Below are 16318 nucleotides of genomic sequence, written 5' to 3'. Positions count from 1 at the left end.
AGAGAGAGAGAGAGAGAGAGAGAAAGAGAGCGCGCGAGCGTGCGCCATGTTCTTGCTAAGCAATTTAGCCCTCACTCATCGCTGAGCTGGTGCCCTAGTGCTAAGAAGCTGCAGTCTCAAAGGCACACAGTTTGAACCCACTAGCTGCTCCACAGGAGAAGGACGGGCGGTCTCCTTCTGTGAGATTTACTGCCACTGAAAACCCTCTAGAGGGTCAGCTGTGAGTCAGTTCTAAATTGCCAGTGCACAGCAACAGCAACATCCCTGATCTTAGCTGAAGCTTAGAGATAAAAACTCATTTGTCCAGAAATTACATAGTCATGAAATAGCAGAGCCACACACAGAAGCCACGTTTCTGTTTCCAGACTCAGTATTCTTTCCATTTCATCAGGTACCATACTAAACTAGTGAAGCTAAACTTGCTCTTCGAATTGTTGTAAGAGTTTGTTTCTGAAAGTGCTAGAAAGCTAGAGATAATACATGTTAAAGAACCAAGGTTATGACAACAGGGTAGAAGGCAGCTGTTGCGTTCAGTAATTAAGATTTTCAGATATTACCACATCACATTGCCCAGGGGCACTCCAGCTTCACTCTTGAAGACAGAGCAAAGTGAAAGTGCTGCTTAGAGTTGGATTCAAGAACATGTCGGTGTAGAGTCTGCTTTTCTCTGTTGACTTGCACAAGAATATATGTCTTATGCATGTCCAGGTATCCTTTACAACACAATGAAAAATCTCGGGGAGAAACAGCAAGATGGACCAAATCAGATCCCTGTATTCAATGGAAATTGCATAAGGAACGTCTGTTCATTCTCACTAATTGCGTTTCATAAGGCTTTCAAACCTCACTTTTCTTTCTTTCTGGTGAGAGCCTACCCAAGGACTATGCCTATCTAATCGTCTTTCTCCTACATACATGGTATTGGGTTAACCTTAATACAAAACATTTTGTATTAAGTTTGGAATAAAAGGCATGAACCAAGGTGAAGAAGGTTAGGAAGAGATAACACATAGAGATTGACTCATCTCATGATGTCCAGCATAGCCCCCAGTTTTCTCTAGGCCTGCTGTATTTGCAGCAGAGAACAGAATACATTGCCATAGTCCAAATTAAATGAGAACTCTAGCTCAGCCTTTTATAAATAAAAATGTTTAATTATTGACTTTCTCCAGCTTCTCCCAGGCTCTTTGAAACAGAGTACTGATAAAAGATCTTTTCATTCCTAGTGTTATTTATTAAATAACTTGAGTGATATTCGAGAAGGGAGAACTGAAATCAAACCTTCCCCATTGTTTACCTTGAAATCAGAATGTGCTTCAACCCTGGTTTTCAAAAAAGATCAGGTTCTTTAGTACAAATGGCATGCCTCTAATATTAACTCAGTGAAAGGGTTTCATTGCATTTATCAAAACGCAGTAAAGAGAGGAAACCACTTTTATCACTTTGCTTGCATTTTTAAATACCAGATTATGAGGTTTCTGAAGGTTAATTGGCTTGTTGTCTTGTGTGGGCAATAAATAAATCTGGGTTTACTAAGTCTGTGCATCCTTCATTTCATAATGATTTAGAAGAGACACAATGAGTGATATTTAATACTTGAATATTTAAGCAAAATATGGATTATTTTTTAAGTTGTCTTTCAGCCTCTTGGAAAATAACTGGTTGGTTTTTGGTTTTGTTTTTTTTTTCACTGAGAATTACTGTTCCATATATCTGTAGGTTAATTTCTTTCACACAAGGTCTCTTTTACAAGAATTGCAAGATTGCTTGGTGGTGGGAAGTACATAGCAATGAGAGAGACAATGGCTATGTTACTTAAACTTAATAATTTAATAATTTAAATACATTAATAATTTAAAAACATTATCCTTCTGAATATGAAAAACTGTGTACTTGAGTACATTTTTCATTGGACAATGGAGGTAGTAAATAATAATATTGGTGGTTTGATGGCAATCCCCATAATAATTTTGATGCTTGTGAATTTCAGCTTCCCCGACTGCATCATGTCACATTTAGTCAAGGGATGTTTTCTGTATTTTGAGTAGATCCATTCTTCTTTAAAGTTTCTATGAGAATACTTGATGATTTTTTAAAAATCACTTACACATGCTTAGTGTAACCTATTCTTCATCCTGTGTTTGTATGTTGCAGGTCCAACCAAACAGTTTTCCATGGCAGTCCCCTTTACCATGCAGCAATAGCCTCCCTGCAACCTGCACGACGGGACAAAGTAAAGTGGCAGCCTGGCTACAGGACTCAGAGGAAATGGACAGGTGTGCGGAAGGTCAGTTCTGTCCCAGGGCAGGTGGTGAGAATATGCTAACAGAAAAAAGAGAGAGGAGTGAATTGTGGATGTTGGCCCTTTTACCTTGATTGCCCCTCTTGAATGCCTTGACTTTGCTATTTTTTTAATATTTTTTATAGATTTTCATATAATGATAGTAGAGTAGAGTAGAGGGACAGCGCAGGAGGGGAAGACCCTCTATGAGGTGGATTGATTCAGTGACTGGGGTAATCGGGATGGGTGTGTCAGAGGCAATGAGATTGGTACGGGATAGAGCACGGTTTAGGGCTGTTGTGCATAGGGTCGCTATGAGTTGCAAACAACTCGACGGCACATAACAACAACGACAATAGAAGAGTATTGAGAATACCATGGACTGCTAGGAAAACAGATTTGTCCTGGAAAGGGTTAAACCTGGTGGCTCCTTGGAGGCAATGATTCTGAGGCTCCGTCTAACATACTTTGGACATGTTGTGAGGAGAAACCGGTCCTTGGAGAGGGACATCATGCTTGGTAGGGTAGAGGGACAGCGCAGGAGGGGAAGGCCCTCTATGAGGTGGATTGATTCAGTGACTGGGGTAATCGGGATGGGAGTGTCAGAGACAGTGCGATTGGCACAGGACAGAGCAGAGTTTAGGGCTGTTGTACATAGGGTCATTATGAGTCACAGCGACTCAACAGCACATAACAACAACAATACCTTTACCGTAGGTTTCATTCATATACATTGTGTTTTATACAATCTTTCATTATTTTTATAGACCAGCTACATCTACCTTTTCACTGACTTTCTGCCTGTCAGTTCTCCTGCATGCTAAATCTGCCTTTTCACCCTGACTTCCACCCACTTGAACCTTCTCACTTCATCTCGTTACCAGACCCTCTCTCTTTCATAGGAGAAGCTTGGGATAATCACATGAGCGAGTGAGTGCTGCCTTCTGTCCGTCATTCTTGATTCTCCCTCGCCCTCCTCCATAGGGCACTTCCACATTGCTGGCTCTGTTCTTTCTTTTCTCATTATCGTTAATGAGAATTTGTAACAGCAAAATATATACCTATAGACAGTTTCTTCATGTGCAATTTAGTGGCATTGGTTACAATCTTTGAGTTGTGCAATCTTCTCATCCTGCTTTTCTGTTGTTCCTTCACATCGACATAAACTCAGTGCCCCCTTGAGGTTCTTGTCTGATCTTTTGAGATGCTGAGCCTAATTTGATCCCATGTAGATAGATGAAAAAGCACAGTGCTCAAAGCAGACGTTGTTTGCTAGTTAACTTAAGCAGTCATTTGGATATAAATACACTCAGGAACTATGTTTATAGAAAAGTTTAAATTTTTTTTCAGAATGATACTTTCCATTCGCCCAGCCTTCATGACTCCAGAAAAATCTTGATCCTGTAATAATGTGAAAGTTTATTCTGCATTTTGTCTCTTTTATTCATATTGCCCTTTCTTGGCCAAATAAAAAACAATCTGCTGATAAACAGCAAAATTCCAATAACAAAATTTTTTTATACTTGTTTTAGAAGATCAAAGAGCACAGCCTTCAACATGGATTGCATCTCAATGTCAAGGAAAAAAAGAAAACACAAATTCTTACCACTGCAATATCATGATAGATGGAAAAAAGATTGAAGCTGTCAACAGTTTCATCTTACTTGGATCCACAGTCAACACCCTTGATACTTCGCCGTGAGGAAATCAGGAGACATATTGGCCTGGAAAAGTTTGCAGTTAGGGATCTTTCTAGATTATTGTTGGTTTTTTTGTTGTTATGTGCCATTGAGTCATCTCTAACTCATAGCGACCCTTTGTACAACAGCCTTAAACCCTGGTCTATCCTATGCCAATATTATTGTCTCCGAAAAACCTACCCCCATTACTCCAGTCACTGAATCAATCCATCTCATCGAGGGTCTTCCTCTCTTGTGCTGTCCTTCCACACTCCTAAGTATGGCGTTCCTCTTCAAGGACCAACCCCACCTTGCAACATGTCCAGAGTATGTCAGACAAAGCTTCAGAATCCTTGCCTCCAAATAGCAGCCTGGCTTCACTCTCTCCAGAACAAACTTGTTTGTTCTTCTAGCAGTCAATGGTATATTCAATACTCTTCTCCAGCACCACAGCTCAAAGGCATCAACTCTCCTTCTGTCATTCCTAGTCATTGTCCAGCTCTCTGATGTATAGTAAGTAATTGCAAAGGCCATGGCCTATATCAAGCGCACCTGAGTCTCCAGACTGACATGACATCGTTGTTCTTCAGTACTTTGGGGAGATCTCTGACAGCATATTTTCCTACTGAAATTCGTCTTTTAAATTCTTGGCTACTTAGACCAAGGGTGTTGATTGTGGAGCCAAGCAAACTAAAGCTGTTAAAAATCTCAATCTCTTCACCATCTATCATGTTCTTTGATACCTTTGAGCTGTCATGCTAGAGAAGAGCACTGAACATCCCGTTGATGGCCGAAAGAACAAACAGATATGTCTTAGAGAAAGTGCAGCCAAAGTGCTCTTTGGAGGCAAAGGTGATAAAACTTTACCTCACATACTTCAGGCATGTTGCTAGGAAGGGCTATTCCTTGTGGAGGGACATTAAGCTTGGAAGGGTGAAGGGTCGCTGAAGGAGAAGACCCTAAACTAGGTGAATTGACACAGTGACTGGCACAGTGAACTGTAGAGTGTCAGGAATTGTGAAGATGGCACAGGATGGAACAAGGTTCAGATCTGTTGTTCATAGGGTTGCTGTGGGACATACCTGACTCGATAGCACCCAACACAACAATTTGTATTGCTTTTTCTTGACCAAATAAAAAGCGTATTCTCACCTTTCTACGAAGATGGCACTGAAAGTGAAAAAGAAAGCTCCTACCCCTCCCAAAACTGAAACCAAAGTAAAGGCATTAAAGGCCAAGAAGACAGTCCTGTAAGGGCATCCACAGCCACAAAAAAAGAAGATCCACACTTCACCCATCTTCCAGCAGCCTAAGACACAGACTCCGAAGGCAGCCCAAATACCCCCGGAAGAGCGCCCCCAGGAGAAACAAACTTGACCACTATGCCATCATCAAGCTTCCCCTGACCACTGAGTCAGCCATGAAGAAGACAGAAGATAACAACATCCTGTGTTCATTGTGGAAATCAAGGCTAACAAGCACCAAATTAAACAAGCTGTAAAGAAGCACTATGATATTGATGTGGCTAAGGTCAGCACTTTTATTAGGCCTGATGGAAAAAAAGAAGGCCTATGTTTGACCTGCTCCTGACTATGATGTTTGTATGTTGCCAACAAAATTGGCTAATTCTAAATACAAGTTTTTTCTCACAATAAAGAAAAGCCTCTTCTCTGACAACCTACTGACTAAAAGGGCAAAACTCCAATGATGAACCATAGTGACGTGGTAGTGATGTTACACTATGGCTCAGTTACTAAATATTCTTAGCTAGTGTCTAATCCTCTCGCCATCTGTCATAAATATTCACATTCCCAAGAAAAGTGATCCAACAGAATGTGGAAATTATAGAACATTATCATTAATACCATATGCAAGCAAAATACTGGTGAAGATCATTTAAAATTGACTAGAAAAGTACATGGACAGAGAAGTGCAAGAAATTCAAGCTGAATTTAGAAGAGACCGTGGCACCAGGGGTTTCACTGCTGATGTCAGATGAATCCTGGCTGAAAGCAGAAAATACCTGAATATTGTCTATTTGTACTTTATTGGCTATGAAAAGGCATTTGGCTCTGCGGATCATAGCAAATTATGATTGACATTGAGAAGATTGTGAGTCCCAGAACACTTACTTGTGCTTATCCAAATACTTTACCAAGAAGCTGTTGTACAAATAAAGGGAACACTATTGTTTTTGTTGTTGATTGTCGTCAAGTAGAGCACAACTCATAGCAACCCTATGAACAAATGACCTGAAGCCTTCCTATAACTACCATTATTCTCAAAGTTCATAGCACTTCCAGAGGCATATTGTTTAGGAAGTGGATGCCACTCCTGCTTCCAAACTTGGCTTGAACTGGAAGCTCCTACATGGTTTAAAATTTAGAAAAGCATGTCAGGGTTGCATCTTTTCACCATACCTATTCAGTCTGTATGCTGAGCAAATTATTTGAGAAGCCAAGCTCTATGAAGAATGTATCATCAGGATTGGAGGAACACTCAGTAAACCCTTGGTATACAGATGATACAGCCTTGTTTGCTGAAAGTGAAGAGGACTTGAAACACTTGCTGCAAAAGATCAAACACTCTAGCCTACCATATGGATTGCATCTCAGTGACAAGAAAACAATCTCACCACTGCACCAACAAGTGATATCATAATAGATGGAGAAGAGTTTGAAACTGTCAATAACGTCATGTTTCTTGAATCCACAATCAGTCTGACATTCCATTTAAGAGATTTTTCTTCGAATGTCTTCTCAAAACACTCAGCCAGTAATTTGAGTATATTATTTTATGGTTGAGGAAAGAAGCCACACCTCATTTTCCTAGAACTCTGAAGTTTTGCTTCACCCAGGCTTTAGGTCCTCAGCCTCTGTGACATCTGCTTTTTCTACAACCTTGTGGTTTGCAACCATACCATGTCTGCCAGCAGTTGAAAGGATTAAGAGGTGCATGGAGACAGTACACATTTGGCTAGTGAAATGGGTTAACATGGCTCTCTCTCCCTCTCTACTTTAAAATACTTTAAGTCCCCGCCTCTCTCCTGCCCTTTATCCAGCCTTGAGGATGATCCTCATTTTCTCCATCTGGGTCCTCTCTCCTGTCTTTTCATTTTTATGCACTAGTTAGTGCAATCTTCACGTTACTCTTACTTTGCAGATGTGGAAAGTGAAATGTATGTAGGTTAAAAAATTTGCCAAGGTTGAAACAGATGAGGGAGAGAATAATTTAAAAGTGATGTATGATAGGGTATTATGGTTATCACAGGAGTCCACAATTAAGATTGCATAGTGGAGTGTACTCGGGGCAGTGGGAGTGGTTTGGGGGATTGTGTACCGAAGAAAGAATTTTCCTTTTACTTTTCAAAGAGAGGAGCAAACTGGGGTGTGGGTGGGGGAAGGGCTGAGCAGGGAGAAAAGTGCAACATTGAATGAATGGAAATCCAAAGTCTCTGAGACTTTTTTAAGAAAAAAATTATGCCGAAATCAAATGACTGCCATGATAGAAGGACTGGGACTCGAGCCCATGCTCATTTAACTAACCCTGTAGACAATTCTTTTTCCACTGCTTAAGCTCCCATAAGACTGGTATTTCTTGAAATAGATTTTATTCAAATAATCCTTTTGTGGTTCTCCATTGCTCTAGAGATTTAGTGTTAACAGTTTAGTGCAGCATTTGGCATCTAGGCTTTAGCTGTTTGGTCCCACTTAGAGTTTTGCCCTCTCTGGGTCCCTTGGGGAGAATCTACAACCCAACAAAACTTGCTTCCTTGTTCTCCAACATACTTGGAAAAGCTATTCTCAACCAAGAGTGTCCTCTCTGCCCTTGTGCTGAATCTTTCCCATCAATCCTCCAGACCCAAAGTAAATCCACTCTCTTTGGAATAGGCGTTGATGACCTCAAACTATCCTATACTAAATTCCTGTGCCCCTTTTTCTGATGGCTTCAAGGTAAGGAATTGTGTTGCCAACACAAAAGCAGATGGTTCAAATCTGCCAGCAGTTCCTTGAGAGAAATATGGGCACTCTCCTGTGTGACACTCAGGCTCTGAAAACTCACTGGAAGGTCAACTATAAATCAGTTCCAATTTGAAGGCACCTAACAATAAAAACATGCTGATCATTTGTCCTTGTCATTGAGGTTGATTACATTTCAGAAACTTATCATTCACCATCTTTTTGAACCCATAGTATATCTGAATTATTATACTGATACTTAAAATGACTAGCTGTTCACAGAAGTGGATTTATATTATTCTATGTCTTCTCAAGTATGTAAGTGATTGATTGCTTGGAACTTAAGGCCCATTTTCCTTTTTTCATAAAACCATTTATATCCTTTTTTATATGTAGCTTTATATGCTACTATTTTAAAGTGGATATATCAAGATATATGTTATTTATTGCATTGGAATTTTTTTCACTGCAATATTAGCTTCATGAATTTTATCTGATTGTTGTATTTTCCGTACTTAAAACTGTGCTTTGTATGCAATGTCTCCCAAGTAATAGTGCTTAAATAAATGGATAAATGACTATGGACATACTATAATTATCTAACCATTTCACAGTTGGGCAACATGTTTCTTTAGAAATAAGGAAGCACATCATAGGAAATGGTAAAGTGTCTGATATTTTAATTATTATGGAAGAAATCAAAGAGCCGTGGTGGCCTTGTGGTAAAAAACTGCTCTGCAATTCTGAAGACATGTGGTTTGAGTCCACCACCTGCCCATGGGAGAAGGATAGGCAATCTCCTCTTGTGCAGTTAACTAACTGCCTCTGAAAACCCACTGGAGGGTCAGCTGTGGGTCACTTCTGACTTGATAGTACACAACAACAGAAGAAATCTAGGCAGTCCTTTTTTGACATAATGTTTACTTCCATTTGGATTCTAAAAGTAGATCTAATCTTAATTAATGAAATTCTAGATATTTGTTTTTAAAAGATATTTATTATCTTTGATAAATCTTTATAGTCCTTATATACAGTCAGATTCTTAGGTAACTGGAGATATTCTGCCAAGAACATTCTTATTTCCATTATTTTATATGTTAAAAGTGATGTAGAATGGTATGGCCCATTCCGAGTTAATTCTCTTTTCAGTGTGATTAGACGTGGAAGAATTAGTACTGCTTGAAGGTTATATCTGGTTTTCATAGAACTTTATCATCTACCATCTGTTGTTACTCCTCAATTAAGAAGTTGGATAAGAGGCGAGCTCTGGTGGCCTAGTGGCAGGAAACTGCACTGCAATCCCAGAGGTTCATATCTACCAGATGCTCTGCTGAAGAAGGAGGAACAGTCGCCTCCTGTACCTGTCAGATCTGATTTGACGGTACACACATAAAAAGAATAAATAAATAAAAATTAAAAAATTTTAAAAAAGAAGATGGATAAGATTACTGTTAATGGTCCTGCTTGACAGATGAAGAAACTGTGGCCCCATGAATGTAAAGTACATTCATGTATCCTGACTCTCAGTTTTGAGTCTTTTGCTTTGGATCAAGTTCACTCACAAAGTTTTCCTTCCACTCTGCTAGAAAGAGTTTTGTCATTTTAAGCCAGAATTCTAGATGTCTTTAGTCAGATTTGATCCAATAATATTTAACAACATTCTGTGTATGTAGCACCATTTGTATAGAATAATCCCAATAATTAAAATGTATGGGTGTATGTTTACATTCTGTGGTGGCTTCTGAGTTGGCAGAATGTTATGTCGCAGGTATTTTTAATAGCAACATGGTCACCCCTATTCACAAATTTCAACGTTTTTTCCAGATTAAGGCAGACAAGGGGAAAAAGGCCAAGCATCTACTTCTAAAGATGAGCCAGTGAATGTTTTATGGATCATAATGGAATATTGTCTGATTAGCTTGCTGTGAACCTGTCATAGGAGGGATCAATCCTGGAGGAAAATATGCTCGATGCCAGAGAAAGCATGGGAGACCATGAGTAATATATGTTAGCACCACCTCCAGTCACCACCTGCAGTGATGCACTTGAACGTGCTGGGCAGTGTGAGGTTGATGCAGGACTGAGCAACTTGATTCTGTTGTACTCAAGGTTGTCAGAAATTGGAGTCAACCTGAATGCAGCAGTCAGCCTAAATTGTTGCTGTGTAGAAGGGTCAGTGGATGATAAAATAATGTTAAAGGCTCTAACAGTGCAGTGCTAACCATATAATTTGGTTCTTTTAAAAGTTTACGAGAGCTTAAGCCCCATTTGACTACTTTCTTCTTTCATTTCTCTTTTGTCTGAAGAGCTCAAGTGGCACAAATGGTTAAGCACTAAGTTGCTAAACAAAAGGTAGGCATTTTGAACAACTCAGTGAAAAAACCTGCATATCGTCTCCATAAAGAGTAAATTCAAGAAAACCCCATGGGCCGGTTCTGCCCTGTTTTATCGAGTTCCTGTGAATCCAAATTAAATTGATGTCACCTGATAGTATCAGCACTTTTGTCTACCAACTTACTTCCTTCTTTATACTTCTCTCTCTCTCTCCCTTCTTCTCTGGTTCCCTCCATCCCTCTGGATATCCTAACCTTCCAGCCTACAGTCTTAGTTATCTAGTGCTACTGTAATAGGAACACATCACAAGTGGGTGGCTTTAGAAACAGAAATTTATTATCTCACTATTGTTGTGTACCATCAAGTCAAAAATGACCCAGAGCTGACCCTCCAGTGGGTAAATCGCCCAGGAGGAGATTGTCCATCTGTCTCCCATGGAATAGCTAGTGGATTCTAACTACATCCCTTAGAGATTGCAGCACAGCTTCTTAACCACTAGCCCTCCAGAACTCCCTTCTCACCACGTAGGAGAGCAGTATTCACAGTGTTGGCTCTAGGGAAAAGCTTCCTCTCTCTTTTGGCTCTGGTGGAAAGTCCTTTTCCCTTCAACTTCCATTTCTTTATTTCTTGAAAATCTCATGTGGCATGTCCTGTCTTCCCCCAGACTACCCTTACTTGCTTTATTTGTTCTTCTAAAACTCAAAAGAAATTTACGGGGAAAAATGCTAATATTGCTTCATTATCATAACCAAGAAAACCCATTCCCAAATGGGGCTATCATTCATTCAGCCATCGAGCTGGTTCAGTGACCCTCCATTGGGACTCCATGGTGGTATACTGTAATGACAGGAGGCTTCCCAGCTTTCTCCTGAGAAGCCACTGATGGATTTGAACTGTCAGCAAAGCTTAGCCTTTGCTTATCAACACAGCTCACTCTGGACTGCACCACCCAAACTCCCTAAATGGGATTTTAAGTACTGTAAAACCAACACAATGCCAGTTCATTCAAGTCTGACTTTGAACTGTCGATCTTTGAGTTAGCACCCCTACAAATATCCCACTGTGCTCCCAGGACTTAAGATTTGCAATCTATGTCTTGAAGAGACACAATTCCTTCTCTTATTTCTACCTTACTTTATTTTGGGGGAGCTCTAGTGGCCTAGTGGATAAGGAGCTGAACTGCCAACCCACAAGCAGGCAGTATGAACCCACCAGCCTGCTCACCAGGTGGACAGTGTCCTCCCGTGTGACTTACAAGCTCTGAAAACCCACTGGAGAGTCAGCTATGAGTCAGTTCCAACATGAAGGCACCGTGTTATTTTTATTAGGATGAAGTGTCAGAGAGCTGCTAGACTCTTGTTAGTACTGGACTTCTCCTGTACTTCCATTGGGTGGTTTTCTCTGTGAAGGACTCCACAGAAAATGATGGTCAGAAGCTTCTTGAGAGAACAACAGTGGCCCTGAGCACTGGGCATCTCTGCCAGGAGAGGCCAGTGATTCTGAGCCTTATCAGAAAATCCTCCCCACAGTTCCCTCTCTTTTCCTTTTCTAGTTGATTAAGGTGTTGGGGTTTTTTTGGGGGGGGGGTTGTTTGTTTTTATTGTGCATATCTCTGACTCTCTTTTTGTGGGTTGGTTTTTGTGTTTTGTTTTTTTTCTTTGTATTGTGTTTCTTTTCTAAGTGGGATAAAATAATGCCCTTTATTTGACAGAAAATGAAGTAAAATTGTTTTCTAGCCACTACTTTATGAATTAGTATCTCTGGTAGCTTCTTGTTGATGTTGATTGCCTTCAAGCTGAGCACAACTCATAGCGATCCTATGAACAAAAGTCCTGAAGCCCCTCTACAACTACCGACATTTATCAAAGCTCATCATTTCCAAAGGCAAGTTGTTTAAAAGTGAATGCTACACCTGCTTCCAGATCTGTCATAGAATGTTTTTGGTTGAGTCGCCTGTGATGCATAGCGACCTTATGTACAGCAGCTCTGAACGCTTCCCTGTCCTGAGCCAGTCTCACTAACTCTGACACACTAACCCACATCGCCCCAGTTACTGTATCAATCCATCTCATTTGGGCTCTCCCTCTCCTGTGCTGTCCGTCCACCCTTCTGAGCATGATGTCTTCTCCAAGGACTGATCTTTCCTGGCCACATGCCCAAAGTAAGTGAGGCAGAGCTTTAAAATCCTGTCTTCCAAGGAGAGACTTGGTTTCACCTTCCCCAAGACAGACTTACTTGTTTTCTTGGCAGTCCATGGTATGTATGTTCAAGACTCTACTCCAGCACCACAACTCAAAGGCATCTATTCTTCGGTCATCCTAAATCAATGTCCAGCTCTCTGAAGCATTACTCATAATTGAGAAGACCATGGCCTGGATTAGGCACACCTTTGTATCTAGACTGACATTGTTGTTCTTCAGCATTGAAGAGGTCCATGACAGCAGATTTTCCCAATGTGATTCGTCTTTTGATTTCCTGACTGCTGGTATTGAGAGTGTTGATTGCGGATCTGAGCAATTGGTGTAATTGCTAACAACCTCAATCTCTTCTCTATCTAATATGGTGCTGCCAATTGGCCCAGTGGTATGAATCTTTGTCTGGTGGCTTACTGGTAAGAAATAGTGCTGCCAACACAATGATACACAGTTGGGATCCACCAGCTGCTCCATTGGAGAAAAGTGGGCAGTCTCCTCCTGTGCCGTTTCCTTCTTCTGGAGGGTCGGCTATGAGTCAGTCCCAAGTCTGCAGTACGCAGTAACAATACAGCAACATGAAGAAGTAAAACTTTTAAGTGTCTCAAAAACTACACACATACAAAAGCGCAAACACAGATACCTACATCTGTGGACTTCACTCAGCCTTTTGCCCTCTTACCAGCTGTGTTTTGCTGGCAATATGAGATAATTAATAATTCAGATATTTGAGACTTAATAATGAAAAAGATATAACCAAAATGAAATTTTTACTGATTAGACACAAAAAGAAAAACACTTTCTATTTCAATAGAGGTTTTGGGGCCCACAGTGTTCAGAAGGATATACAAACAAAAGTAACTCCATATGTGGAAGGCATGCTCTAGATGTCCAACAATGGAGGAAGTAATACAACTCAGTATTCTTCCCTATGTTTAACTACACATACAAAAGTCAATTTTTTCCAAAAGGGTGACATTTTTTTTAATACACATCTTTTAAAAGGTTTTTTTCTTTAAAAATCTCTAGGAGAATAAGTATTTTTTAATTTTTTTTTTCATTTTAAACTTTCAAACAGAATAGTTTTGATACACTGTGCAATCTGTTCTTCCATTTCTAAAGTTGGTATATTGTGACTTCTGTACACAGGGTCAGGTGAGTGAATTAAAGGTTTTCTTTCTTCCAGCCACAGAATTACCACTAAACATACTAAAGTAAAAAAACTTTCAGTGACATTCCATCTCAGCGTGTTCTGAGTCCAAACAGGCTCTGGGCATGTATAGACCTTCCAAGCACCTTTTACACTGATACAATCGTGAGAGGAAATGGCACGTGAAAACACTGTCATCATTTTATTTTTCTCATTTTATTTATTCTTTATAAAACAAAAACAAACCACAGCCTTTGGTTCCAAATCATGACGACTTTCCACTGGGTTTCCATGTCTGTAGATCTTTGTGAGAGAAGATTGCTTCAGAGATGTTAACTTAGGCATAGTGACTTTTTGGAAGTCTGCCAGTGTGAGTGTTCTGTTGGATATTTAAACCACATAATTCACGGAAGATAAAAAAAACCAGTATTATTTTTTAAATGAATTTAATTTTGTTGACACCTCTAAACCTCTTTGACTGTCTCTCAGTTTATACTGACATCATTTAACATGGAATGATGCACTGAAAGAGGATGGGTTTTATTTTGTTCCTAAATGTGGTAGGATAATGTTACTATGATCCCAAATTATTTAAGACAAAATTTAGCATGAAAGTTTAATAAAACAAGGCACTGAGCCCTACCCCATAGTTTCTGTATCAGCAGGTCTGACAGGAGGTGGTTTATTTTTACAAATTCCCAAGGATGCTGTTGTTGCTGGATTGAGGACGACACTTTGAGAATCATCGGTTTAGTGTAATGTTTCCAGTAGATTTCAAAGAAATAATTCATTAACTGTTGCGAATCATCTAAACTGCAGATGAATGTTTATCTAATACTACATTCCACCTTGTTATTATGAACTTGATTTTCCCATACACCAAAGTTCCCTTTCTGTTGTTTGCCATCAAGTCAGTACTGGCCATAGGTGACCCTTCAGCAGGTTTTCAGAGGTGGTAAATCATGCAGGAGATTATCCATCCTTCTCCTCTGGAGCAGTTGGTGGGCTCTAACCCTGTGCATTTGGGATCATACCACAGCTTCTTACTACCAGGCCCCCAGAACTCCCTTTCCGTTGTTGTGTGTCAGTGAATACAACTCATAGCAATCAAATGGATTGGCAGACTGACTGACGCAATGGGCTCAGGTGTCACAGGGATTGTGAGGTTGGCTCAGGGTAGAACGGTGTTCAGATCTCTTGTTCATAGGGTCACTATGAGTCCTACTTGACTTGGCAACACTAACATAGCAACCCTGTGAACAATGGCTCTGAACCCTGCCCTATTCTGAGCCAGTTGTTGTTGTGTACCATAGAGTTGGAGCCGATCTCCAGTGGGTTTTCAGAGGCAGTTAATCTCACAAGAGGAGATTGCCCATTCCTGCAGAGCAGTTGGAGGCCTCAAATCATGTGCCTTCGAGATTGCAGTGCAGCTTCTTGCCAGAAGGCCACCACTGCTCCCCAATAGGAGCAGATAAATCAGATCCTAAGGATAAACCTAGGGCTGCTAAAATTCCCTTGAGTGTGCTTCTCAAGCGTTTAGGGAATTTCCAGTAAGAAAGTGAGCACATAAAATTTTCTTTAGCTTTTAATGGTTCTCTGTAGCAATAACTAGGGAGCTTTGGTGACTTAGTGGTAAGAAGCTATACTGTAATAAAACATAAGGTTAGACTCCACTAGCTACTCGACTGTTGATGAAAGGGCATTCATCCCCCATGCAATGTATTATTATATGTCAAAACCCGCTGAAGGGTTAGCTATGGGTTGGTTCTGACGCAATAGCAAACAACAGCAGTAGACTAAAAGTTGTAGCTCTGGTGGGTAAGGAGTTGCACTACCAACCCAAGTGCAGGTGGTTTGGATCCACATGTGGCTTCACAGAAGAAAAGTGAGTAGACTCCTCCCGTGAGATTTACAGCCTCCGAAAACCCATTGGAGGATCAGCTATGAGTTGGTTCCAACTCAACAGCAGTGAGTTTGAATTGATGGTAATAGCTAATAACTTGTAAGAGTGGATTTTGAAATTGTCTTAAGTAACCAATGACCATATGATTTTAAACCAGAAAAAGGTCTACTTTGTTTCATTTGCTACAATCATGAAACTGTGGATTCATTTCATGTGCTATGATTTGAATTGATGCCTTTTTAATGATTTCCTTCACCACCACCACTCGCTGTGCAGTTCTAATGTCTTTTTATTTCTGATTTTTATTAGACCTTGCACACTGCCAATCTAACCTTGTGGAACTTAGCAAACTCCTTCAGAATTTGGAAATTCTGCAGAGAACTCAGTCAGCACCTAACTTTACTGACATGCAGGTAAACATATTACTGCTCCTGGTGGAAGGATTCAAGATAGCAATTTATGATCTTTATTGGGTTTTTCTATGACTATTAAAGGTGGTGTTTAAATAACTATAATACAGACTCATTTCTATTCTAGATTTTTCTTCATCATTTTTTATACAACTGTCATTGCTTTAATATGACTGGCTTTAATTGTTCTACATTGAAATATAAACTAACTACAGGGAATAAATATCTGAATCAGTATTCCATTTTTGTGTTCCATCTGGTGAAATGACAACTCAAATTATATAATTTAGATACTCTCAGAATTATTACCAACCTTTCATATAATGGGAAAAGGGTTAATGCTCTCTAATGCTTCTTCTATATTATATATCAGAATAATATATTTTATAATTATGTTCTTCTCCTTTGAA

At 39.9% G+C, this 16318-nt stretch overlaps 1 protein-coding gene across 4 annotated transcripts in view; it reads left to right on the top strand.

The window, feature by feature from the left end:
• OSBPL6 (oxysterol binding protein-like 6) overlaps positions 1–16318 on the top strand; it is a 110002-nt gene that overhangs the window by 32879 nt on the left and 60805 nt on the right. For all 4 annotated transcript variants that reach the window (XM_006878794.1, XM_006878793.1, XM_006878792.1 and 1 more), the window contains exons 7-8: positions 2155–2287; positions 15808–15911. In XM_006878794.1, coding sequence (XP_006878856.1) covers positions 2155–2287; positions 15808–15911 — 237 coding nt within the window. The remainder of the gene's footprint in view (positions 1–2154; positions 2288–15807; positions 15912–16318) is intronic.

This window comes from Elephantulus edwardii, unplaced genomic scaffold (assembly GCF_000299155.1).
Source record: "Elephantulus edwardii isolate Elephantulus edwardi_28Jun2011 unplaced genomic scaffold, EleEdw1.0 scaffold00001, whole genome shotgun sequence".
Taxonomy (NCBI): domain Eukaryota; kingdom Metazoa; phylum Chordata; class Mammalia; order Macroscelidea; family Macroscelididae; genus Elephantulus; species Elephantulus edwardii.
The sequence above is the reverse complement of the archived record's forward strand: the minus strand, read 5'-3'. Positions and strand labels throughout refer to the sequence as shown.